Below are 24860 nucleotides of genomic sequence, written 5' to 3' on the forward strand. Positions count from 1 at the left end.
GTGCAGGATTTTTATTCTAGAGATCATCTCTTGAACCTTTCAATTGTTCTTATGTCTCCCCATGAATGAATATTTCTCAGTGCCACTCTGCACAGAGATAACTATTCTTCCCAGAAAATGCTTGTATTGTTTACCAACAGAGAACTATCACTTCAGATGTTTATACTGATGCAGTGAGTGCTTGTTTTGACCCGGATGTTGTTAATCTTCTTTGAATTAAATTTAAAAATATATGAAGAAAACATTGTAAATTAACAATACAGAGGTCATGTTCACTGATTTATAGTTCTTCTCCAACTAATGTGATACTGTCTTGTGCTCTGGCACCAAGACAGTAGGTTATTTTGTAGGGTAACACAGCAGGATAAATTTCTAATTTTCCTGCTTCTGTATGGAAAGCTTAAATAGTAAGTTTGTCCTTGAACAACCCCAGATTGTTCAATGAAACCAGCAGTACAGTATTTTGGACTTATTACACTGTCAACTCCTAACTCATGAACCAGTCCTGCCTGTAAAGCAGTATCAGTTGCTTCATTTATGTATATAACAATTCAAATATTAAAGGTTTCTAAAGTATTTTCTAAATATAGGTACATGTACAGCTCAGTGCAGAACTGTGAAACACTAATCTTCAAAATGTTGCAAAAAGCTTTCTGGGCATAATAATAGCTTGTAACTGATTGTTGTCTTATAGGGCAGCCTGCAGGATAAGACTTCTAGGAACTGTCTTCTTATACAGCCTGCAGGATATTATGACTTGTATGGACTGTTAATAGTTACGTTCATAAAGTAACACCACATAACTGAATTACCTAATTCCCTTAGCTCTGTGACTTGTACATGCAGCTGAGTAATTGTCCAGTTCAGCTCAGTCCAGGCTGTTTCCATCTGTCTGCGTGCTCAGCACAATCTCTGTGAGATCAGAATGTGTCAGTACAGCTCATTCTGCGAAGGTCAAAACAATCTTTTCAATACTAGCAACACGATCTCCTCAGTTGCAAAGGAGCAAAGCAGTTCAAATATACCATTTCCTTTCTGTATTTTTACTCAAGAAGTATTGGATTTGGGCCTGTAATACATGTTCCTGTACTTAGCTTGTTGTAAAATACATGTTTTGATAATATGAAAGTATCCCCCTGAATGATATTTTTATATTCTTGTAAGCCTTCTAATTTCATTTTTATTAATAATTGTTTTAAGCTGTGTTTCTTTTATTGTATTACTTGAATCTATGTACTACTGCGTAATGTATGGAAAGGTTCTTTGGCAGTCGCTAGAGGTAAGATAATACTTTTTAAAGTGTAGTTACCTTAACTGCTTTTAAATACAGACATATATTGGCTCTGTGTTAATCTCTGTGAATCCTTTCAAACAAATGCCATATTTTGGGGAAAAGGAAATTGAGATGTACCAAGGAGCCGTAAGTAAAGCAGTCTCTAATGTACTACAGTATTGGCAGGCATGTAAATGTTATTCTACATGGTTAAACTCTTGAAAGCATGTTTCTGGGTTTTGGTAGTGCGTTGTATTGGAGAAATCGGCTGTTATCCATTACCATATACTGAGTCTTCAAATTGAATTCCCCAGAACATAGAATTAGTATCTCAAGAAAATACTTGCATTGATTAACTCTAATCCATACCAGGCTTTTCCCCTTGATAGGTCTCTCCCCCTGCAAAAGCAGTTTTTAAGCTATTGGGTGCTTAAAGTGTGGTGCATAATACAAAATGGCCATAGTGGATTTGGAGAATATGGGAAGAGATCCCTCAGACTCGAAAAGAACAATAAGAAAATCAAGATTCCAAAATTAGATACCAGTTGTGAAAATACTGCTTGAAGAGTGAGCAGCACAAGGACATTAGGGAGTTAAAATGCAGTTTCCTGCTCTGCTCACATGCCCACAGATAGAAGACTAGGGAAACCATTCGGTTTGAGTGGGTGCAGTGGATGAAAATGAGGCCGTTACAGCACCAGGCTCTGTGTAGTGGCTTAGGTAGTTTATTGTTAGCATATGACCACTGGTGGGATAGGCTTAAATTATATGAGTTTCTCTTGGACAAGTAATGTATTTCAAACACGGCCTATTTTTAGATCAGACTGTTTACAATACTTCAGGAGAAAATTATAGATGAGAGAAAGATCAGTAACAAAAGTAGAGGCTTTGGTTTGCTTTTATTAAACAAGCAAAAAAAAATCCTCAGAATCTTCAGTGTAAAGTGGGATAGAGAATTGTTTCCTTTTTTTTTTTCAGGAAAATAGTTCTTCCAATTTAAATAAAAAATTATATTGCTCTTGCTTCATTGCTTAATGCTGTGTTGAAAAAACTATGCTCTGTTTCCCTTTCTAGGCACAATATGAAAACCCGCCACATATTTATGCTCTTGCAGACAGCATGTACAGAAACATGATTATTGACAGAGAAAATCAGTGCGTCATTATTAGGTAAGAAAAAGATCTGCAAAAAAATTTTTTTTTGTTTTAACTTCAAGAAATGGAAAAGTTTATTTTTTACTATACTAATAAAAACCTTCTGTGTCCATGACCACTGAATATTTTGGGGTTTTCTAGGATAGCTAAGTATTTTCTGATCCTCCCTTTTGTTTTCCAGTGGAATCCTGGTAGCTTAACAAAAAATTGCTTTCTCTCTGCTTCATGCCCGATATCAAATCTGCAATAGCTTGAATGACTACATGAGGTACAGATTAACAGCTATAGCATCCACAGGCAGTGCAAAATCCAATGCTCACATTGACTACATTAACATACTCTGGGTTTAGTTCTATTTCTTTCTTTTTTTTCCCCATTAAAAATAAATGCACTTTTGTTCATTTTATAGTTTTCCTTGTATTCAGTCAGAGACAAAAGGAGAAGAGAGATACAAGCAAATTAATTTTGTCCTCGCTATTATTCCATTTTAATTATTAGGCTGAGGGAATTCACTTTGAATTTATTACTGAGCTTGTTTAATAATAGGCATTACTTAAGTCACAGGGACAGTGAATTTTGGGTACAGAGGTATGCTTTGGTCTCATCTGTGAGTTTGTACATGGTCTATGATAAAAGAAAATGTGCAGAGAGCAAGAACTGCAGGATATTTGATCTGATACACTATCCCTCTTAAATATTTTCCTTTTTGAATGGAAAACTTAAGAGGTTCACTGTAGTTCACCTGGAACCGCAGTTTGCATATGGCACTGTTGTCCAAATACATTTATATATTTTGCAAATAATTAAATTATATATATTGGGAGTGTGTGTTCAGTAATTTCTTACTGATTGGGTGCACAGTCAAAAAAAAGTTTGGAGATCACTGGCCTGTGGGATTGTATCAGTCAAGAAGCAGCGAAAAGAAAGAAAAGGAAAAAAATTCTCTTAAGTTAAACAGCGATTATTTTATTAACAGTCATTCTTAAGCTTTCTATCATTTTTCTTCAGAACACTCAGAGAGACATCACTATGAATTTAACTGCTGCTGAATTTAACAGAAGAGATTTCAAGACTTGAGTGTTTTTCTTTGTCTGGGGGACCCTCCCTGCTCTTCTCCCTGGGGTGGCTGTGTGCCTTGCAGTGTCACAGCCCCAAGGGGCAGGATGTCAGTGATCCGATCTGATGCCGTGTAACTTACTGCTGGCTGGAACCTGCCAGGAAATGGTGAAGGGTCACTGATGTTAAGCCTCAATGCCCTTTCCCCAGCCACTTGCTAATTTCAGTTTCACAGCAGTAATATAAAGGCACAGGGGCTTAGTGAGTGGATCTTACATGTGGAGGTGCTCCATGTGCAAGTTTTCTTATACCCTACTGAATGATTCATTGTGAAAACAGATATAATATTTACATATCTCACTAATGAGCTGCCTAGAGAGCTTGTGAGGAATAATTGTTTGTAAGTTACATTCATTGTGTTATTTGGATTTATGCCTGGGGGTCATCCAGGCAGAGCATTTCTGGGTGACAGGTTGGTTACACTAGAAAAACCGACAGGTGTCCCTCTTAGTATTAGTAAAAAGTGCATGTAGGTATGCAGAAATTGTTGGTTTTACATTCAGGAAGGTCAGCCAGGCATTAAGAGTTTGTGATGCTGAGCTGTCCTACAAGGGCCTCCCTATTTCTAGGCTGCTGTTACATGGTGCCACATAACTTAAAAAGCCCAAAGCTCATATCTTGCTTCTCATATTTCTAAACTGATCCCTGAGCTGTTATCTTTTGGGGAAAATTGATGCCTGTTGCCATGATGAAGTTACTAGTACCATTTGGTCAAATTCAGACCTGTTAGGAATGAGTAAAATCGAGATTTATTTTGATTTTTGTACAAAATAACATCCCAGACCTTCAGTATTTCATATTAAGCTAAATTTATAGTGCAAATTCTTAAACTGTGGTGGACTGTTAATAGAAAGCACAATTTTTGGTATGTTGCTAATGCCTCAAAGTAATGTATACAGAGGAGTCACATTTTCAGAGTGGAGTCACAGGCCTTTTTGAATTCACAGGTTAAATTCTTGAGAGCATTCTTGTGCGTAAATGATGGATGGTACACTCTTCAGAGTGTGTGCGTTGTGTCTGTGCAGAGTGAATTTTTTCTCAATATATGCACAGACTATTCAAAATATGCTGGAGTTAATTAAAATATACTGCAAAACTGAAACAAGAAAAATCATGTTTTCCAGGGATATTTCAAAGAGTTCCTCTTACTCTCAACATTTTTTATTTGTCCTATGATTTTTCTTATTACAAACACTGGAAAGACTGCAGACTAGACTTACAGGTAGTTTTCATGGTAGTATTTGTTTTTTTGGGACACAGTTAATTTCTGTGAAATTGGTAACTGAGCCTTTCATAAAATTGATTTTGTTTTGCATGATATTTTAATCCTTTTGACCACAGTTCATTTAAATTGTTTAGCTATATCCCATATTTTGCGATTAGAATGACATCAAAATTTCTAATGACTAGATTGGCTTAAAAGGGAAGTTTTGTGAAATTTGGCATTCTGTTGCTTCCATTTTATGTTATTTCATGGACCAGAAAGCACTGAAATTGCTAGCAGACTAGAAGTTCCCAACATCCTGCAGCTCTTGAGTTAAGCAGATGCTTTAGCTAGCTATGTGTCTACTATCACAGCATCAGTTTCACCTAATAGCTGCCAAGGATTTTACCATTACCGTCCCCAAACTGCTGATTGTCAGAAAACTGAGATACAGCTCCATTTGTTTGTCTTCAGCTCCACAGAAGTCTGTGGAATGTAAGCAGCTTCATACAAACCTTTGCATTTCAGTGAACCATAACTTTTTCCATAAAAATTTATCCTGTGGGAAATGAGTGATGATGGCAATGCAATGAGGTACTGATTTGCTTCTCTTCTTCGCAGCCAGTCTAACAGTCTAAAGTTGGATTGGCTTCACTGGAAATCCCTAATGGAACAAAAGAAACAGAGCAAGCTAGTACAGAAACAAGTCCATTGTTTTTCTTTTTTTTCCCCCATCCTCAAGATGTCAGTCAACATTTTTAAAGAAAGGTTTGCAAAGAGGGAAGGGACAAAATCATGTGTAGAGTGGGCTGAGTCTGGCCTATGGTGCACGTGGAGACAAAACAATGATGGGGATGGGGTTGCTGTACAGCTCTGTCTTTCCACAGCATGTGGTTTGGGCACCTGTGGCATCCACCTCCAGACCTGGGAGGGGTCATGCATTCAAACTGTGGGGACCAGATGTAGGTTTCCAGGCAGGTGAAGGAAGGTCCCAGCAGCACCCCACTGTGGTCAGGAACCTATCTGTATGTGGGGACCACTCAACCTTTTCACAGGACATTGAGTTCCAGGATTCTTACTAATGCGTTTGGACACTGATGGGAAAAGTTCCTCCTCTTCAAAAAAAACAACTGAATTAACTAAGAAGGCAGATCCAAAAGAACATACAATTCTCTGAAAGACTGCATAGATAGTAACCAAAAATAATCTTTTTACATGATTTTCTCTTTTTCATTAGTATTATCCTCACTGACCAACCATTCCAGGGCTGGGAAAGACTGTTTCATTAGTGGAATAATTGCAGTATATATGTGTATGTTTTAAGAAAATTATATGTACACATGTCTAATTATAGCTGAGGAGCCGAGAGTTATTTTGAATGGCTGTTAACAGTGTAAACAATGAAGTTATTCCTGGGCTGGATTCTGGCTGGGCTGAATGCAGGTGCAGTGTGTGCTATGGTGGGAGGAGGGAGCAGCATCTGCAAGCTTCTTCCCTAGTTTAGTATGCACCAGGCGGAATTACAAAGGAAGATTGCTCATACGAGTAATGCAGTTATGCTGTAGTTGGATTTCTTACTGAGCTTATGTTGTACTGAAGCGTGATACTTAATTGAAGCCTCTACTGAACCAAGCTGATAAATCTGTGTCTGCTACAGCAGACCGTTCATATTTCTTCCTCACTAGAAATGGCAGCCCTTCGAAACGAGCAACAATGAGTTGTCTAATCAAGATTTTAATTAAGAAGGATTGTCTGTTGTGGCTTTTAATTCCTTCTGGTCTATCACCGTCCTTTAGTTAAGAGAGTGGAGGTTATGATAAGTATTTTTCTATTGTGTAGCTATAAATATTTCTTCAGATTATTCTTAAGGTTTTACCTCTCTATGAAGTTGAGGACTATATTTTCCATTTCTTTCTGTGATTTCTGCCAGGAGATATAGCAAACAACTATCTATCTATCTTAAGTCTACCAAGTTAAAAATTTAATATGAGATTTCTAGTCAGCTTTTGTGCCTCAAACTTCCAGAAGACTCGAATGTCTGATAGTTCTAAAACGTCTACACAGAATCTAATTGGAAATATGGCTGAATTTTAATGAGGAAGTAGTAGAAATGCAAGTCTAATGTAGTAAAAAAAAGTTAGGTAAAAGCTCTCTGTTTCAGAGGGGAAAATATATCACTGCTGTTATGCTGCTGAGGTCTCTGAACATCACTGGAGAAAGTAAATTTTGTATTTAAGCAAACTAGAAAGCTTATTCAAACATGACAGAATATTTTACATATGTGGTGTTCTTTGCTGGTAGAGCCAAGTGTTCTTTATAAAAATTTATTATTAGAATTTCCACCTTGTCCTGATTATGTAGATAACTAGTATTGTTTTATAGCCAGGGAGACAATATTAAATGTCACTCAGCAAATTAATTTTAGAGAGAAGAATGAGGCTCTGTATTGGGTCTTGCTTCTATACTCACTGGATTATATTTCCTCTGGGGAGGAAGGAAGGAGCTAAAAACTTTCCCTCTTATTCTGATTTCAGCTAAGTGTTAATTGACTTTGCTGAACATAATGTAACTTTTCTGGAATTGCAAATAGTGCTAAAAAAACAATATGATGCCTTTCAGTGCGTTCTTTTTTGTTTAGTGATAGAGACTATATAATGATTTATTTTTAGTAAGAAAAGTTTCTGAGAAAATTGTACCATAATACACTTCTCACTTTAAGCCATTATCGTTACTTTTTCAACCTTTAAAAACCACTGTACTTCCAACATACTTAAAACTACCAAGCTAGAAAATGATTCTTAACTCATCTTAAATAGTAGCAACAGAGCACTAAAATGTATGTGAAAAAGCTTCTGCATGAGAATCATTTGCCAGGAATGCCACAATTCTCCTATGGCAGTAGAGTACCTGTGCTTTACTGGGGGAAAGACACCATCTCATCAGATAAAATTACTTCAGTTCATAAAGAACGTCTCATGCTGCTCAACTGTAGTTTAATTGGACCTGTTTACTGGTCTCTGATCAGTAAACTTATAAAACTGAGAAAAAGTGTATGCATGCATAAATCTACAGCAAACTCTGAAAGGCAGTCTTTTGGCCAAATTCATTTAATATAAAGGATAACTTATACTGAAACAGAGATGTAACAATAAAATGGAATTATATTCCTCCATATTGATTTTCAGGACAGACACTATGGAACGAGTAATGTAAACCATACTTAATTTGAACAAAGAGAAGGATAATTTATGCATCAAATAAAAACTTAAAGAAATGTATTACATTTTTACTGCTTGTTAAATAACATCTGATCATATTTATTCAGTGTTTGACCCCAGATCCTTGTCTGTAATCAGTTGAAAAATGCGTATATAAACTCAAGAATATGTTTTGGGGTAGATTGGCTTCTCTGTCCTGTTCTGCAATAGGATAAGCAAATTACTTTGAGCAAATTAGGTTTGAAGAAATATTTTTTTCTAAAACATCTTTAAATACTGTTGATACAGACTTCCAAATATGGTTTGCTATCTAACAAACTTGGTCTGTTCCTGTGAATGTCCTAGATACCAATAATACAGGCTTTCTTCTCCTTGATGTTTAGGAAAAGATGACTTAATAACAGAAGTCATGATCCATACTTGATCAAGAAGTATTTTTTCACCTTTTTAAGTATCCTGTTTGATCTGTAAAACTGCAGTCAGGAGAAGACAAACACCTGAAAATATTTCTGACCAAAAAAAAAAGAAAAAGAAAACTCCTGCCAGTATTTCTGTACCTTTTGGAAGCTTTGGGAAGCTTTTTTAGAATTAAGCCTTTGTAAATGCCTCCATTAGTCATGCTGATAAGGAGCTAAGAGTAGACATTCTCAGCAAGTCCTCTTCCTGTGCAGGACATGCTGATGTTTCTCTGGCAAACATAGCTAAAATTTGTGCAGGAAAAGATGTGCAGTTGATCCACATCCAGGAACAAGTAGGCGCAGGACAGAAGAGTCAACATTCGTAGAAATTACTCAGGAGCCTAATGATGGCACAGGTTTTCACACAAGGAAAAAAAAAAGTATTTCAGATATCTTTATGACATTGAACAGACATCCTTATGTTGTTTTTTGTATTCCTATAGTTGTTGAGGTCAGGGTAGATTCATTAAGGGCAAAGCTAATTTGCAGCAAGATTTATGTAAGACTGGAGAAATTCTGTTGAAATGAGGTTAGCTTTAAGGTATGAAATAAACAGTTAAGGTTGGATTGGATCTCCTTTCTATCTTAAGAAACTCTTAATAATCAGAATAAAACAAATCTAATGTAAACTGTATTCACCATTGAAGTGAAATATTCAAACGGAAGGAAGGAATTATTAAAGCTAGTATGGAATATTAAGATTTCTTGTACCCTGTGTCAAGAGGCATAGGAACCGGAAGGTGGTTCTTCCGTCATTCAGGATGTGATTAATAATGTCTCATTATTTCATTCAGGAACACCTAAAACAAAAGAAGTAGGCATCTGGCATGCCACTCAGGGCTTGGATTTTCAAATGAGTTTTTGTGTTGAGATCTGAAATCCTGTTAAATTTAAATGAGAATTGAGTTCTTTACACACTTGTGCTCTTTTGAGCATATTGGTTTAAGTATATTTATTTCTCAATTTACATTATATTCTGACTTTGAAATCTCATAGAGATTCTGGTATCCATGCAGGATGATTTAATCAGAATTATTTATTCATAAAAATATACAAGTAACCATGCTACAACACTGTATTGCAGTCTGTGTTACCAACTTTCCTGATGTAAAACACTTATTATTATTCATTATTATGGTATTATTATTCAATATTAAGATACTTAAAAAAGATAAAACATAAGTTACTCCATTCTTAGAGTTATTTAAAAACTAACAGGTACATTTTTGTGTTCCTTTTTTCATAGCGGGGAAAGTGGCGCTGGAAAGACTGTGGCTGCTAAATATATTATGAGCTATATCTCCAAAATTTCAGGAGGTGGCCCTAAAGTACAGGTGAGTTGATTTAGGGCAGTACTGAAGCATAAGCATTGTCTGAAGATTGAGTGCAGAGGTAGAATGGCAAAGTCTTGGCAGATGCTGGCAGCCAGTAGGCACTTAACTGCAGAAGCTTGTGATCAGCTATAAGTATATACAAGTCCTCAACAGTAGGGAGTCAGCTGAAGAGAATACTGAACTGCTTGCTTGCGGGTCTCTGGGCCACCTGTGTGAGGAGAAAACCCACAAAACTAGAATGATCTCTGTTAAGTTTTTTTTAGCTCTCACACTAAATTATGTCTAAAAGCGTAAATATTTATATGTTTAGTTAAGGTGGTGTAAAAGTTACTTTAATTATCGTTCTTAACCTTGTTAAGCAATCTTCTATTAGTAGGTGTGATTTTTTTTTTTTCCTCCTGGACTGGTATTGCATTGAAAACTGAACTGGCTTTTCATGTTTTTATTACTTCTGTTATGTCTCTGATTTGTAGGCATGCATTAGAGAGCCAACAGCAGGAACATCATCTTGTTTCATCAGGTTATCTAATCAAAAGTAGAGTATCTGAAAGCTATCTGAAACAACAAATAGTTCCTTTTCTTAATAACTGTATTACCAATGTCTGCTCTATCTATAGAAGAAGCCCATGAAGTAAAGCCAGTTGCCTTGAGAAATTTCACTTGAAATAAAATTCAATCTTCTTTATACAGCCCAGCATGCATTAAGTTTCTTCTGAAACTAATAGCTAGACCATACTTCCAACTCCTAGGATCAGATACAGAAACAATAGTAACAGACTGTATGGCTGTCTAAGATAGCTAGGTAGCAGCATCACTGGTCCTCAAACAGGTTGCTTAAATACTTGGAGAAGTCTACATTTCATGTTCTGACTTCATACATTGCGGTTGCAGACCCTCAAAGTGATCTAAGTGCTTATGTGGAGAAAGGAAATTGCTGAAAAACAAGATGATGAAAGAAAAAACAAAACCATATCAATTTATTGGCTGTGTTGTTTTGCCCAACTGTGAACAGAAGGACCAGTTGTTTGCAGCCTCAGGCATTTTGTTCAGTTTTGTAAGATTTTCTTCAGAAACTAAGAAGCTTCAAAAAGATGAAAGCTCTGAAAAAAGATTGCATCCATGAGGATATTTTCCAGATACGGTCTTTATTACTTTTTTATATATAATTTAGATGTCATGGTTTTCTAGAAAAACTCTAAGAACTTAAAACAAGCAAACAAAAGGCTGTTAAAAAAATTATTTCTGAATCTCTATTTCTTTGGTTTCCTCAAATTTTAGCACGTGAAAGATATAATTCTACAGTCCAACCCTTTACTAGAGGCCTTTGGGAATGCAAAAACTGTACGGAACAATAACTCCAGCAGATTTGTAAGTCCGTCTCTTAGAGATTTCCTTCATGCTTCCAACTTCTATAGTGTTATATTATTATTCAGTAGTTTAATATAAAATTGTTTATATTGTTCATGATAAAATATATATCAGGATAAAATATAAAGTATAAATAAAATTATTCAGGAGTGTAATATAAAATGAATACAAATGAAGGAAAACTATATTAAATATAGACTGTTTTAAAACGTAAAGTATATGTTGAGAGGCCTCTTTAATTCTGTATAGACTATACACTTGTTAGTCTTGCAATATGTACTGGTCAAAATTTATAAAATTCTCAGTCTGTAAGCAAATAACAGCAACAAACCATCCAGGTTAGTAAAATATATGCAATAATATATATATATTAGTAATACATAAAAGCATCCTTAGAGTTATATGATGAGAATTAAATACCTTTATTAGTATGTACAGAAAGCAGGAATTATTTTCAGTGTGTCCTTATAAAGTACTCAAGGTACTATTGTGAAGTAACTGCTCACTAGCTAACATACTGTAGGTTCTGTTTTTAAAAGTTACACATAGGCTTTAGAAATTTGCTATTTGTTCCTAAGCCAACATGAGTGTTAGTACGATTAATGTCTCCCTAAAAGGACAAAATAATTGCTTTACCTTGCTTCCAAGCAGAACACTGCGTTTGCCATTGGTCATAAATCTGTTAAATTTACTTTCAGTACAGGTGGGCATTATGGTTTCCTTTATGCTAAGCAAGAGTCTCAGCAATGAAAAAGAAGCCCCTCACTTCCTCTCTACCTTTGCATTACTGCATGACGTATTATCCCTAGTCTAGCACTGTATAAGTGAAGAAAGAAGGAAAGATGTGATAGTTCAAGATTCTAAGCTTTGGTAAATCTTGAGGTAGCTGAGTCACAATACCTATAACGATTAAATATGCTACTAACCTTCCTTGAGATATAGTACAAGTAGTGCATGATTTACTATTTACTAGTCATTCAACAACTTTATTTATTGCAGGGGAAATACTTTGAAATCCAGTTTAGCCCAGGTGGAGAGCCAGATGGAGGAAAAATCTCCAATTTCCTACTGGAAAAATCTCGAGTTGTAATGAGGAATCCTGGAGAGAGGAGTTTTCACATTTTTTACCAGGTCAGAAGCCTACAGCTCTTTTATGATTTATTTAAAATAACTTGTACCTGTTATTCCTTTTGGTTGAAAAGTCATTCTCAACCCAATGAGATTATTGAACACGTTTTCAAAAGGATAATCTGGATATCACTGGGAAACTTTATAGCATCATAAGGCACCATCTGACATAGACCTATATAGCTGCCTTTTAACTCTAAAGAAATTACTTCAATATTTCAGAGGCCGAACTTGGAAATTCAGTGTGATCTCCCATATGGAAAAATGCAATAGAATATAATAGAAAATGAGAACTTTCAAACAAATTTCTTTTTAAACTGGCTTATATAATTTTACTTTCTGCTCTGAAATTCTGTAGCTCAGCTGTGAAAGAGAGATTTAATTCTATTTTGTGGGACACTTAGGATTATATCAGTATGGTGAATTCTCCAAAAATCCTCTGAATTTATGTTACAAAAGGCTTTTCTAGCCTTCGCTGGTCCTTTATTTAGAGTTTCTTATCTGCTTAAGTGCTGCTGACCTAGCTCTACAAAACTAGAGTAAAGACAGTACATAGTAAGTGACTGTCAACGGCATCACATAAAGTTGAAGTGTTGTTGTGAGGATGGAAAGCTGAGTTGGAGCAGGAATTGCTCCAGGAACTGTGTACTCTCCTTTTCTGAGGTATACGAACAGTTTGCAGTGCCCTGCGAATTTTCCTCTGTGTCTAGGAGAAGCTTTTTGATGTAGGCAGTTTGAAGACTCTGGGGTTTTGACTACTCTGTTCTGAGATCAGTTTGTTCATTCCTTCCTATTGCAGCTGTATGTCTGCACAACTGTGCCTGCCTTTCAATAAATATGGAAAATATGTTTCTCCTGAGGATTTAGGTAAAACATTGAAGACTGGAAAACCAGCTTTGCCTAATCTTTGAGATAAAGATAACAGAAGACATTTACCAAACCATTTATGAGAGGGGGGAAGGAATATCTGGTCTTTCACTTAGCAAAAAATAGGAAGGTTACAAACTTTGCACAGTATTACTCTTCTTTCCTAATAATTTCAGACTCAGTCCTGTTTCTGACCAGCTTCATCTGTGCTGAAGGTTGTTATATGATGCCTAATATTGGGATTTTTATTTTGTAGCTGATCGAAGGGGCATCTTCAGAACAAAAAAGCAGTCTTGGCATTACCACTATGGATTACTATTACTATCTGAGTCTATCTGGGTCCTACAAAGTAGATGACATCAATGACAAATCTGATTTCCAAGAAACACTGGTGGGTTTTTGATGCTGATTTGTGTAGTGGTGGATGTATGTTCACTTCACTGCCCATTGCAAAGATATTGATGTTATTAATGTGGGAATGAGAAATTCACATAGAGGTAACTTAAATGGTATTTTACCCGGAGAAGATTATGTATTAACCCAGGGGAGATCCTATCTAAGAGGAGATCCAGGAGATCTGAGGAGATCCAATCTAAGAATCTTGAGAAGATGGCTACAAATCTGTCTTTTGATAGGGAGGTGTTTTGTTTTCCATTTGTCCTTTCTCATAAGGGTGAAAATTTTGTGAATTGTGTGCAGATGAATTGTACATTTAGAATCTGCAGTATAAAATGTGAAAATGCAAACACACTCAGGAATTTCCATTAGAAGAAAATACAAAAGAGCACCCTTTTAGCTGAATTCTTGGTGGTGCCTTATCTTCTGTTCCTATTTAAAACATCACAACTGAAAGGCTGGATAAAGGGACCTAAAAAGCATAGATTAGAAATCTTTACCCAATATTGTTGTCAGTTCATTGTGTAACATTTATGGAGGTCACATCAACTTCCTGATTTCCTGTTATTGGAAAATCACTACTTAAAATAAGCATATTAACATGTCTTCTTATTTCTATTTGTAGCACACTTATAAATGCATTCAAAAAAAAAATCATTACTTCTACATTCTAGCTAATTGGGTATTTTGGAAAAAGAGTAAGTTGAAAAGACATTTTGTAAGTTGTCATGTACTCTAGACTGGCTCACACAATGTTGTGCTGGATCACTTTCTAATAAATAGCTGAAATAGCCTAAACCAGACAGACTGTGCTACTGTAATGTTGAGAGTCATCTAGTACCTCTTCACAATTGTTAGTCTCAGTAGAAAAACTATGCATAGAAGGAAGAAAATCATTGTCTCTTAGGTTCGTTGTTCCCCATTTTGCAGTAAACAATTTATTTTCAGTGTGACACTCAAGGGCAGGTGCTATTTCAGTACTACATTTTTTCCAGAATTTATTTTGCTAACTCATGTTCTAAATGGTGTAGATGTTTCTGTATATAATTATTAAAAAATAGAAATGCTCAGGTAGGATATCTGGTACCTTTAGATAATTCAGGCTGTAATGTAATTTGGATGCATTAAGTATTTGAACTCTTCATAAACTAAAATTTTTAAAATAAAAAATTTAAAAAAAGCTTTTATGGTGAAAGTAATTGAACAGTTTTGTTGACTTTTTTTTCTTCCAGCATGCAATGAGTGTGATTGGGATCTTTGCGGAAGAGCAGGCATTGGTACTACAAATAGTGGCTGGAATACTTCATTTGGGAAACATCAGCTTCAAAGAAGTTGGCAACTATGCAGGAGTGGAAAGTGAAGAGTGTAAGTACCTCTGGAAACTGTTGGAGAATTAGCAGTGGGCTGAAACCCAGATGGCATGAGCTGAACTGCCATCTTGAGCTTCTTATCCAAACACAGTGCATCATTTCTTTTAGTGTGAGGCTGCTAATTTAGGTTTTTCCAAAAACAATAATGGTACTGAGGCCCCTGTTCTGTCTAGTACAATGCCATTGACTTTAACAGAAATGTAATTTTGAATTTAAGAAATCTTTTTCCAGTCTTAAGTATGAAATAATTGAAATTATGAAAACGTCTTTCAAGCAAACTTAAAAGTATTCTCCATTCAGTGCACCAACAGTCATTCATAAAAAAAAAAGTTTCTTAATGGTTTGTCTGACATCATCCTCATGTGGAAGCAGCTATCAACTTGTAGAGTATCTCTAGTCTCAGGTACACAGTTAGCGCTTGGGCATACGTACACACATCCAACACAGTAGCCTTGAAAATGCATTGAAGCTCAGAATTTACATACTACAAATGTTATCTTCCTTGTCTCAAATTTCTCATTCCATGCTTTGTTATCAGATACATCTACCCTGGAAATATTTCCTTATTTGTAATGTACTGACCTGGCATCCTTCAGCTCTTGCCTCTTGCTGCTATTTTATATCAGAGGGTGGTGAGGCACTGGAACAAGTTCCCCAGAGAACTGTGAATGCCCCCATCCCTGCAAGTGCTCAAGGCCAGGCTGGATGGGGCTTTGAGAAACCTGATCTAGGGCAGGTGTCCCTTCCTGAGGCAGAGCATTGGAACTAGATGATCTTTAAGGCCCCTTCCAACCCAAACCATTCTATGATTCTGCGTTAAGAGTGTAGAGTTATATTATGTTTGGTTCTGCTTCCTTTACAGTAAATTGTCAGCACAGTGAAGGAGGAATTTTTGATGTGGCTCTTATCATTTTACTTTCCTCATAAATCCTTACAGTAATGTTGGCTAAATATTTATTCTGGAATCTTTACAGTATATGTGAGCATATTTGGTCTATACTTCCCTACAGTCTCTTGCCTTTTAAAATATATGATGTTTAACCTTTTCATGTTCTCAGTGAGTTATCAGAGATGCTGCTATAGACTCAACTTTGGATAGTTCCTTGGTTACTAGTACCCTTGGGTAAATTTAAACAGTTTTCGAATTCTGAAAGCTGGCAGTTATTAACAGTTCTAAAAATACTTTTGGATTAATGTAGTAAAGGGTTTAAAGAAGCCAGATCATGCTGTCATATTACAGGTGTGTGAAGCTCAAGTGGCTGCTGTCCTGGTGATTATTTTACATCCTCCTCACACCAGTGGAGCAGATCTGAAAGCAATGGAACATGGATGAAACATTGTTAGAGGATTATGTGGTTTAGTGGAAGTACAATAGTAACTCCAAGAGACCTACCCTTGGGAGCTATTTCCATATGCTTTTAAGCAATTTCTCTTTTCCCATTCCTTAAGGTGTGTGACACCTGCAGCTAACATCTGTGTATTTTTCTGCTCTGCCTTTATACAAGGGGAACCAGAATTTTCCCTGTAGTTTCAGAATAAGGGTTTAAAAAACAAATAAATGGAAGGGAATTTAAGACTTTTTGCAATATTCTTAGAGGAAGAAAGGGAAAGGATTTTAGGAAGCAATAGTACTCTTTCCTTATTATATTTTATACGTTTCATGTATTTACAAATTTTTTTTCAATTGCTTCAATTTTACTTAATGTGTGAGCTTCGTTTTTTCTTTCCATCTCCTCCAGCCATTCCATCAACCGCATAGTTCAAAACTATGGCTTAAGACAGCTTACATGTTTGAAGGACTGAAGGTACAGAAATAGATGACTATTTTACTTTGAGGTAGTTTATCTTAATTGAAATCCATGTACGCAAGGACCTGAAAATTTCCTTGGGAAGCTTAGAGGAATTTTTAAGACATAAATACCTATTTATTTTTTTAAAGCTGCATGCCCCATGAGGTTTATTACTGCTGTTTGTTACTAGTGATACAGCTACTTTTTTTTCTTTTATTCTGCACTGATTCAGTGTATAAGTCATAATCTAGCAACCTTGATTTTTCTTACAGTTTTGGCTTTCCCTGCTTTCCTCCTGGGAATTAACCAGGACCGCCTAAAGGAAAAACTGACCAGCAGACAGATGGACAGCAAGTGGGGAGGCAAATCTGAGTCCATTAATGTAACACTAAACGTGGAACAAGCTTGCTACACCAGGGATGCACTGGCCAAGGCCCTTCATGCCCGTGTTTTTGATTACTTGGTGGATGTAAGTTGTATTTCCTTGATTCTGTTGAAGTATTGATACAGTGGGAATGTTCCTTGCAGAGCTTTTCTTTTCCATCTTTTTTGCACCCAGTATATGTTCCTTTGCCTAAGCCTTCGCAGCAGCACTGAGTAGTACAGTGGGAACACGACCACATACAAGGCACTGATTATATTACAAATGCTACACTTCCTTTGAAGCAAATGAGCTGTGCTTTCAGCGCTGCATTTGTTCAGTCTCTTGCCACAACTGACCTGTATGATGTTCTGACATCTCCGTCCTGTCACCATCCATACTTCTCTGAAATCAGCCTTATTTTTCTCCTACAGAATTGAGCATTTTCAAATGAGCAGAATAAATAGGTTATGTTACTTGTCCCCTGTTCTCTTACCCCATTCTCCTGCAGAGAATCTCCTTCAGCATCCTGATACTGTGGCATTTGAGCAAATGCTCAAACTCCACTCTCCATGCTGCAGTGCTGGATGTGTTCAGTGTTCAGGATGACACTGTAGGCTGAATTGGCAGGGGATAAACCTTACCTTTGGTCACAGATGTTAGCTAGATTAAATGATGTCTGCTCATCTGCTCTGTGTTGGCACTGCTAGTATCTCAGAAGCCTTCCTGTTCATGACAGTTCTGAAATTCCTGCTATATGAAATAGGGGACTACAGAAATTGGTGAAAAAAATCATGTTACTATCTGCAAAATGCATCAAATATCAGACTTAAAGCTGGTCTGTTTTTTTGTTCACTCTTTTTTCTTCAACTGCACTGAGCCAGTTGCTCCAAAGGAGGAAGATTTTTACAAACAGAAAATTCAAAGGCTCACTGACTTGGAAAAAAGGGTAGTATAATGTTCATTTCCTAGATATTAATAACACTTTATTAAAAAGTAAAGTACCCTATTAAATACATATGTATTCCATTCCAATATGTTATTTCTGAAGAAACTCTGTGTTTATATAAAGGTTTATGAATATACCATTTAAATATTTTAAGCTTCACTTTGTTTTATGTTTTGTGTTTGTTTTATTAGTCCATTAATAAGGCTATGGAGAAGGACCATGAAGAGTATAATATTGGTGTCCTCGATATTTACGGCTTTGAAATATTCCAGGTGAGACGGTGCAACATTCAGCATTTGAGCTGATCTGACCTGACAGTTTTTTGTTACGTAGAAGGGAAAAAATCTAACAGGAAAAAAAAAAATGGGGCAGAATAGAAGCCAAAAAAAGACAGCTTCTTGGACGTAAAGTTCTTGCTGCTAATGTCTCACTTAGTAAACACAAAATATTGAAAAAAGCTCAAAGAAACTTTGGAGGGTCATTGATCCTAAAACAAAGATCTGAGATTACACACAACGCCTATAAAATCAGAAACCTATCCATCATTGACAATATTTCTATGAAGCTTCTCCTACTAATGCCAACATAAGAACTAAGAATTACTGCATGAGAATAATTTTGTTTCTTTTTCTGTAGAAAAATGGCTTTGAGCAGTTCTGTATCAACTTCGTTAATGAAAAACTGCAGCAGATTTTTATTGAACTGACACTGAAAGCAGAACAGGTAACCAGACATTATTTTTGACTTCATAGAATGAGCTATCACTTTCTCAGTTGGTAGAAAAAGTAAGGTTTCATCATCTGTTAACAATAAAATTTGCCTTGTTAAGCAAGAAACAAAAAACCAAACCAAACCAAAATCTTTGCTGTTGGCTAACCCTAAAAATGTAAACCAAGCGAGTCCGTCATACTGTGTACTAATGTAGTCATATGACTGCCTAGACTTGCTGTGTGCTCTGACTCACTGACAGGAATGGAAAACTGCAGTTCTATTCCATCCCTGTGCTTTCATTGGACGTGACAGAGTAAAATGGGAATACTTTTCTTAGTTTCCTCCACACCCATTCCCCTCTCCGTTTCTTTTTTTTTGTGTATACAAAATAGATCCCTGTGGCAAATGCACAAATACTTCTGAGTGTATTTGCATTTCTCTGCTCACAGTCTCACTGAAAAACCTCTCTTTATGTGAATGGGAGCTTCTGCATGGGAGGGCAGACATAATGCAGCTGAGACAGTAATTGCGTACAGTATGAGCTCAGGCCTGGCACCGACTTTAGGACAGTGTTTTCGAGAATGCACATACACAATTGCCTTTGTATAAAAGTAACTGATCAATGCAGTTGAGCACACAAATAACCTTCTAAGTGTCTAGCTAGATTCATATGTATGCAACCAAGCAAATCAATTTAATCAAATTTCAGTATGTTTTTTTTTCCAGTCTCTATCCTTATGGTCATAGTAATTGTATACAGAAATAAAAAGTAGAGTTGTCTCCATTTTATGTCCATTTCTGAATGTGTTATTTTGAGGACCTGATCCTTGATATGCCTGTCACAAACTTATTTTGTAAAATACTTTAGAACATGGATACTTAATTGCATTGTCAACATAAAGCTCACTTTGTTGCTATTTGCAAAGGAGTTTGACAATAAATGCACTGGCAAAATATTCCTGCTTGTCTTAGTGACTACTCAATGGCTATGACAGACAAAAGAATGCGTGGGGAGCACAGAGAAGGATCCCAATTCAGCTCTTAGGCAGTAGAGAGCTGGATTTAATCATCATATGGGTCATTCCTCTTCTTTACCCAGAAACAGAGTTGACAGGTTTTTCGAAACGTAAATAGAATATATATGTAGTATATTGTAGATCTACCCCTAGAGCCATGGTGCGTGGAATATTTGCATTTTTCCTCTTACTTAACAGGAAGAATATGTGCAAGAAGGAATCAGATGGACTCCAATAGATTATTTTAACAACAAAATAGTGTGTGACCTCATAGAGAACAAAGTGGTAAGTAATTGGCATAAATGGGAAAAAAAAACAAAAAGAATTTTGTCTAAAATATTTGGGCAACTGCTTTGCTGTCAAGAACATTCATGAGAAAAATGCAAATATTGTTGTTCAGTAACTGAGTCATACTAGGCCTATATATAAATCTTACATAAGGTATCTTATAAGATCTTACAAGAGCTGTAAGATAGGTTATTTAAGATATTGGCCAAAAAGAGAACCATAAGATAGCATGTTTGATAAACGTGATTCAAAAATTCACTGGTTGGAAATTACAACTTCATCCACCTAAATTTGTCATCAATTTCATGACATATGCTCCTGTATACATTAGGTAATTTTTGGTAATATACATAGGTATTTTTTGGTGGAACGAGAAAGAAGATTACTTTGCAAAGTTTTCTAAAAAGTTCTTAATTAAACAGGCATAATTTCCCACTCTGTCACTAGCATTACATGGACTTGTATCTCTCGTTAAACTGTTTGCATGCTAGTGTACAAATTAACCTCTACTATGAACTGTATAGATTGATGGAGATTTCTTCCTGCTGTGACTTTGCTCATGTGTTTTTGTACTAAAGAATTTTCTTTTGGGGGTAGGCATTGAGCTTTTTTTTTTTCCCTCACTTTGTTGTTTTCCTCAAATGCATTAGAATCCCCCTGGAATTATGAGCATTTTAGATGACGTATGTGCCACAATGCATGCAGTGGGAGAAGGGGCTGACCAAACACTGCTACAAAAACTCCAGATGCAGATTGGGACTCATGAACATTTCAACAGCTGGAACCAAGGATTTATCATTCATCATTATGCTGGAAAGGTAGTATGGAAAATCATCACTGAATTCTGCATAATGCATTTATAAGAGAAAAGAACAGGCATGAAGGGAAGGGGGAAGTATTACCACTAGAGGGCTATTCTGATTTTAAATAGGCAGATTATCTCAGGAGACAGTGCCATCCTTTCACAACGTATGGAACTTAAAACACACATGCCCTGACATAGGTCCCTTACTTAGGATAGATGTCTGGGCCTTGCTGCTGTCAACTGTACTAAACAAAACCTAGTATTAAATGTAATAAATACCTCAATCTTCATTGTCGGTTATAATAGCAGTAGGTTTAAAGCATTCAGGCATAAAAATAATCCTTAATGTACTAGTCAAATTAGAAATATTTACAGATCCTATATGCAGTTACTTGGGCATATTTCTCAGACTATTCATGATTTCCTGCTGTTATATTCAATAACAGCAAACCCTTATTGTGCTAAATATTTTTATTCTATAAAGTATTGAAATCACATGCATTTTATTCTACTCACTAGTTCCATTTTTTTCTTTGAGTTTAAGTATATGGATTGAATTCCTTTGTTGTGAAAGAGTTAACTAATATATGCAAGAATTTTTTAATCGCTATACTGTCTTTAAGTAATACCAGACTAACCACAAAGTTCAGATCAGCTACTGATGAGGACAGGATATAAATTTTCTGTAATTATTGGGTTCTCAACTTACCACAAACAATCAATTTCCACCTTGGCCCAGGTATCTTATGATATGGATGGATTCTGCGAGAGAAATCGGGATGTTCTTTTCATGGACTTGATTGAACTCATGCAGAGCAGTGATTTGTACGTAAGCAAAACTTGCTTAAAGCTAGGAATAATGTGCTAGTTCAGATGGATGCAGAAGGCCTGCCTTCTCTACTACTTCACAACATGTCAACTGATTTGCATAAAAATGGAAGTAAACCATCACAGAAAAACAGCATCACTTGCATTGTACTCAGTCTTCATGTTCTGCAAATCTCAGTAATTATGTAAAGTACCAAAGTGTAGGTAGTATATTGATAAACATTTTTTTGGCCTCAAAGCAGGCCATCGCTGATTTGGCATTATCTCAGAACAGGAACTGTTTTAACATAAACATTTTTTGTTATTTATTTTAACTAACTGAGGACTTTTAGGAAGTGCTTTTTGCTTTGAGTTTTGAAACCTGTTATCACATGTCCTTACAAGGCTCACTAAAATACTGAGGGATCTCTATGACGAATGAAGCTCTTGGAAAATAGTAATCTTAAAATAGATTCGATACAACTCTGGGTTAACATAAATAGCTCTTTATATTCTACTCAACTATCAACTTTAACAGCGTATTTCTTGACATTCCAGCATTTAATTGTCTTTCTATACCAATGCTATTTTGTTTATTCTTTTCTAGGCCTTTTATAAAGGCTCTGTTTCCTGAAAATCTTCAAGTGGACAAGAAGGGTCGCCCTACCACTGCAGGCAGTAAAATCAAAGTATGACTAAATTTTTGTTATATTAGTGTGTGTTTGTGCAAGTTAAAAAAAAAAAAATAGTAGTCTTTGCTTGTTTTTATTATCCAGATATTTTTAAAAGATAGACAGTGGAGTGTTCTGACTGCAAAGCAACGCGTTGTTTCAGCTGTTAGAATCATGTTTTGCCCAGCATCACTGTTCATTAAACCTTTTGTTCATCTGCGTTCTACAGCAGTGAATTTTCCAAATGAGCAATTGATGGTAGTGATAATACTACTTGCATGTGCATAATGAATGAGCCCCTTCACTCAGCCACTTGATATCCTACAAATAACTACAGATAACTAGTCTCTTTATAGTGCAGAAATGCAGCAGGGCCTGACCCTACACCCACTGAAGTTAACAGAAGTCTATCTATTGACCATAGTGTGGGCTGAATAAAGCAACAAGTGTTAGAAGGCAAGCGTCTTTTTTTTTTTGAGACTGGTTGTAAAATATATGCTTAGATGATATACTTAAAGACTTTGGAAATTAATATTTTTTCAGTGTCTTTCCGTATATTTTACTCTGATGGTTAAGTTCACCTAACACATTCCCCATGACATGCATTCCCCACTCCCTGTTTTTATATAGTAGTTTAAATATATTACATGGTTGGAGATAATAGTGCCTTCTGTTTACTGAAAATGTTTTCCTGAGGTGAGAGACTTGTGGAAGGTGTTGAGTTTCTTAGTGGATGTGTTTATACATCTTTTACATACATATTCATAGAGACCAACGTGGGTAAGTTTTAAATAGTAAGAATAGAATTATTTGATAAAGCAAAAGTGATTTGCAAAAACACAGGAACAAAGAGCAGAAAAATTTCCAGTAATATAAAAATAATAGCATCCTTTCCTGAATTTTGGATGTTTTTAGTATTAACAGGTGTTTTTGTTTTGTTTTTACTTTCTCCCTCTTACCTTACACATACACGCAAATACATGAATTTTTCTGTAGATTGTTTCCAGGCTAAAAGTGCAGGTCTGCTACTGCTATATATTATCCCAAGAGAGTTCTGGAGAAAAGAAACAAACCCAACTGGATCCAGTCAACTGGATCATCAGTAGATGGTTGATATTTTTAGAACTCTCTCAGAGGATTTACTCTCTTCAGGTCAGATCCTATTATTTTTTCCTTGATTTTTACAGAAACAAGCAAATGATCTCGTTGGCACCCTGATGAAGTGTACACCCCATTACATTCGCTGTATCAAACCAAATGAGACAAAGAAACCTCGAGACTGGGAGGAGAGCAGGTATGTGAATAAGGAGAGGATGCGATGAGAACCAGCACTGAGCCAAAAAAAACAGCCACCAAAAAATCATAATTTTTAATCCTATAACCTACAGACAATAAATTGGGCACAAGATCTAAAAAAGCAGTTAGTAGAAGCAGTTCTTAGGTTTTTGCAGAATATGTAGCAGTAAAACTATAAGTATATTAAAGACTTTGTTTTTCATATGGAATTTGCACACTAAATGCATTACACATCAATTCTAACTTTTGCTCTATGCTTTGAAAGCAGCTTCTATTAGATAGCTGAAAGCCAGCGACATCTGTATTTGCTGTCATGTATCAAACAAAAAAGAAAAAGAAAAACAGAAAAAAGTGTCTATAGCAAAGAATATAGGTTTCGTTGTTTCTTTTAAATTTCCAACATTTAAGTTTCATTAGCCGGCTCTTTAAAGAGAAATAACTAGAATATCATTCATACAGACCTTAAATAGATGCCTAAATCATTAATTCGGTTTATTGCATCTGTTTTAAGTCACCTTTAACCATGTGGTATTTTTTAACATCTTCATAGTATCTAAAAAAAAGATACGTTTCTTTCTTGCACTGAGGTCAGGTACAGTATTTAACATTTTTAATTATATACCAAGTACTTCTGGTATTGGTAGAAGTGTGATAATAGCAATTAGTTATTTTTGTCACGGTGAAACGATTTGTGAAGTCTGATAAAGAATATTCTTGACCACATCAACAGCATGCCAGAATTCACTTCCTGCCATTTGGCACACAGACTAGCACAATTACATGCAGATGTAGAGCACTTACAGAAGCCACAATCATGACTGCCCCTTGAAAGCGTCATTTAGGTCTTGGCAGTAAACGTAGACCCTCTTTCTCTAGCTTTTCCCACCTTTTAAAATCCTACTATGCAGCACTTAATTTCTCACCCACACTGGGACCGAAGGAGGAAAGTTATTCTAGTAAAAGTATGTCTAAAAGTTGTAGCAAAGCAAAAAATATGAATTGGGGGCACTTTTAAAATCAATCATTTACATATTGGAAAACAGGCCTATTATTGTGGGAAGTGTTGCTAGGAAACCAATGAAACAAAACAAAAAAAACTAATCCTGACAAAAGGCCAGCTTTCAGGAAGCCCATTTCGGAATAAAAGTGGGTAAGATTTCTCCCCCCTCCCAACAGGGATGGTATTTAGCAAATGCAGCAACTGGTGACGCTAAGATAAATGAAATACAAATGACTGTATAGTATCAAACTCAATTACAAACAGAATTAGTTCTTAGGAT

At 35.9% G+C, this 24860-nt stretch overlaps 1 protein-coding gene across 7 annotated transcripts in view; it reads left to right on the forward strand.

The window, feature by feature from the left end:
- The window catches only part of MYO1E (myosin IE), a 166155-nt gene that overhangs the window by 115089 nt on the left and 26206 nt on the right, over positions 1-24860 (forward strand). For all 7 annotated transcript variants that reach the window (XM_083851097.1, XM_083851096.1, XM_083851098.1 and 4 more), the window contains 15 exons: positions 1331-1420; positions 2348-2442; positions 9670-9757; positions 11036-11125; positions 12125-12256; positions 13377-13511; positions 14749-14881; positions 16949-17145; positions 18178-18258; positions 18623-18709; positions 19912-19998; positions 20652-20819; positions 21546-21631; positions 22221-22302; positions 23472-23578. In XM_083851097.1, coding sequence (XP_083707223.1) covers positions 1331-1420; positions 2348-2442; positions 9670-9757; positions 11036-11125; positions 12125-12256; positions 13377-13511; positions 14749-14881; positions 16949-17145; positions 18178-18258; positions 18623-18709; positions 19912-19998; positions 20652-20819; positions 21546-21631; positions 22221-22302; positions 23472-23578 — 1658 coding nt within the window. The remainder of the gene's footprint in view (positions 1-1330; positions 1421-2347; positions 2443-9669; positions 9758-11035; positions 11126-12124; positions 12257-13376; positions 13512-14748; positions 14882-16948; positions 17146-18177; positions 18259-18622; positions 18710-19911; positions 19999-20651; positions 20820-21545; positions 21632-22220; positions 22303-23471; positions 23579-24860) is intronic.

This window comes from Anser anser (genome assembly GCF_964211835.1).
Source record: "Anser anser genome assembly, chromosome: 10".
Taxonomy (NCBI): Eukaryota; Metazoa; Chordata; class Aves; order Anseriformes; family Anatidae; genus Anser; species Anser anser.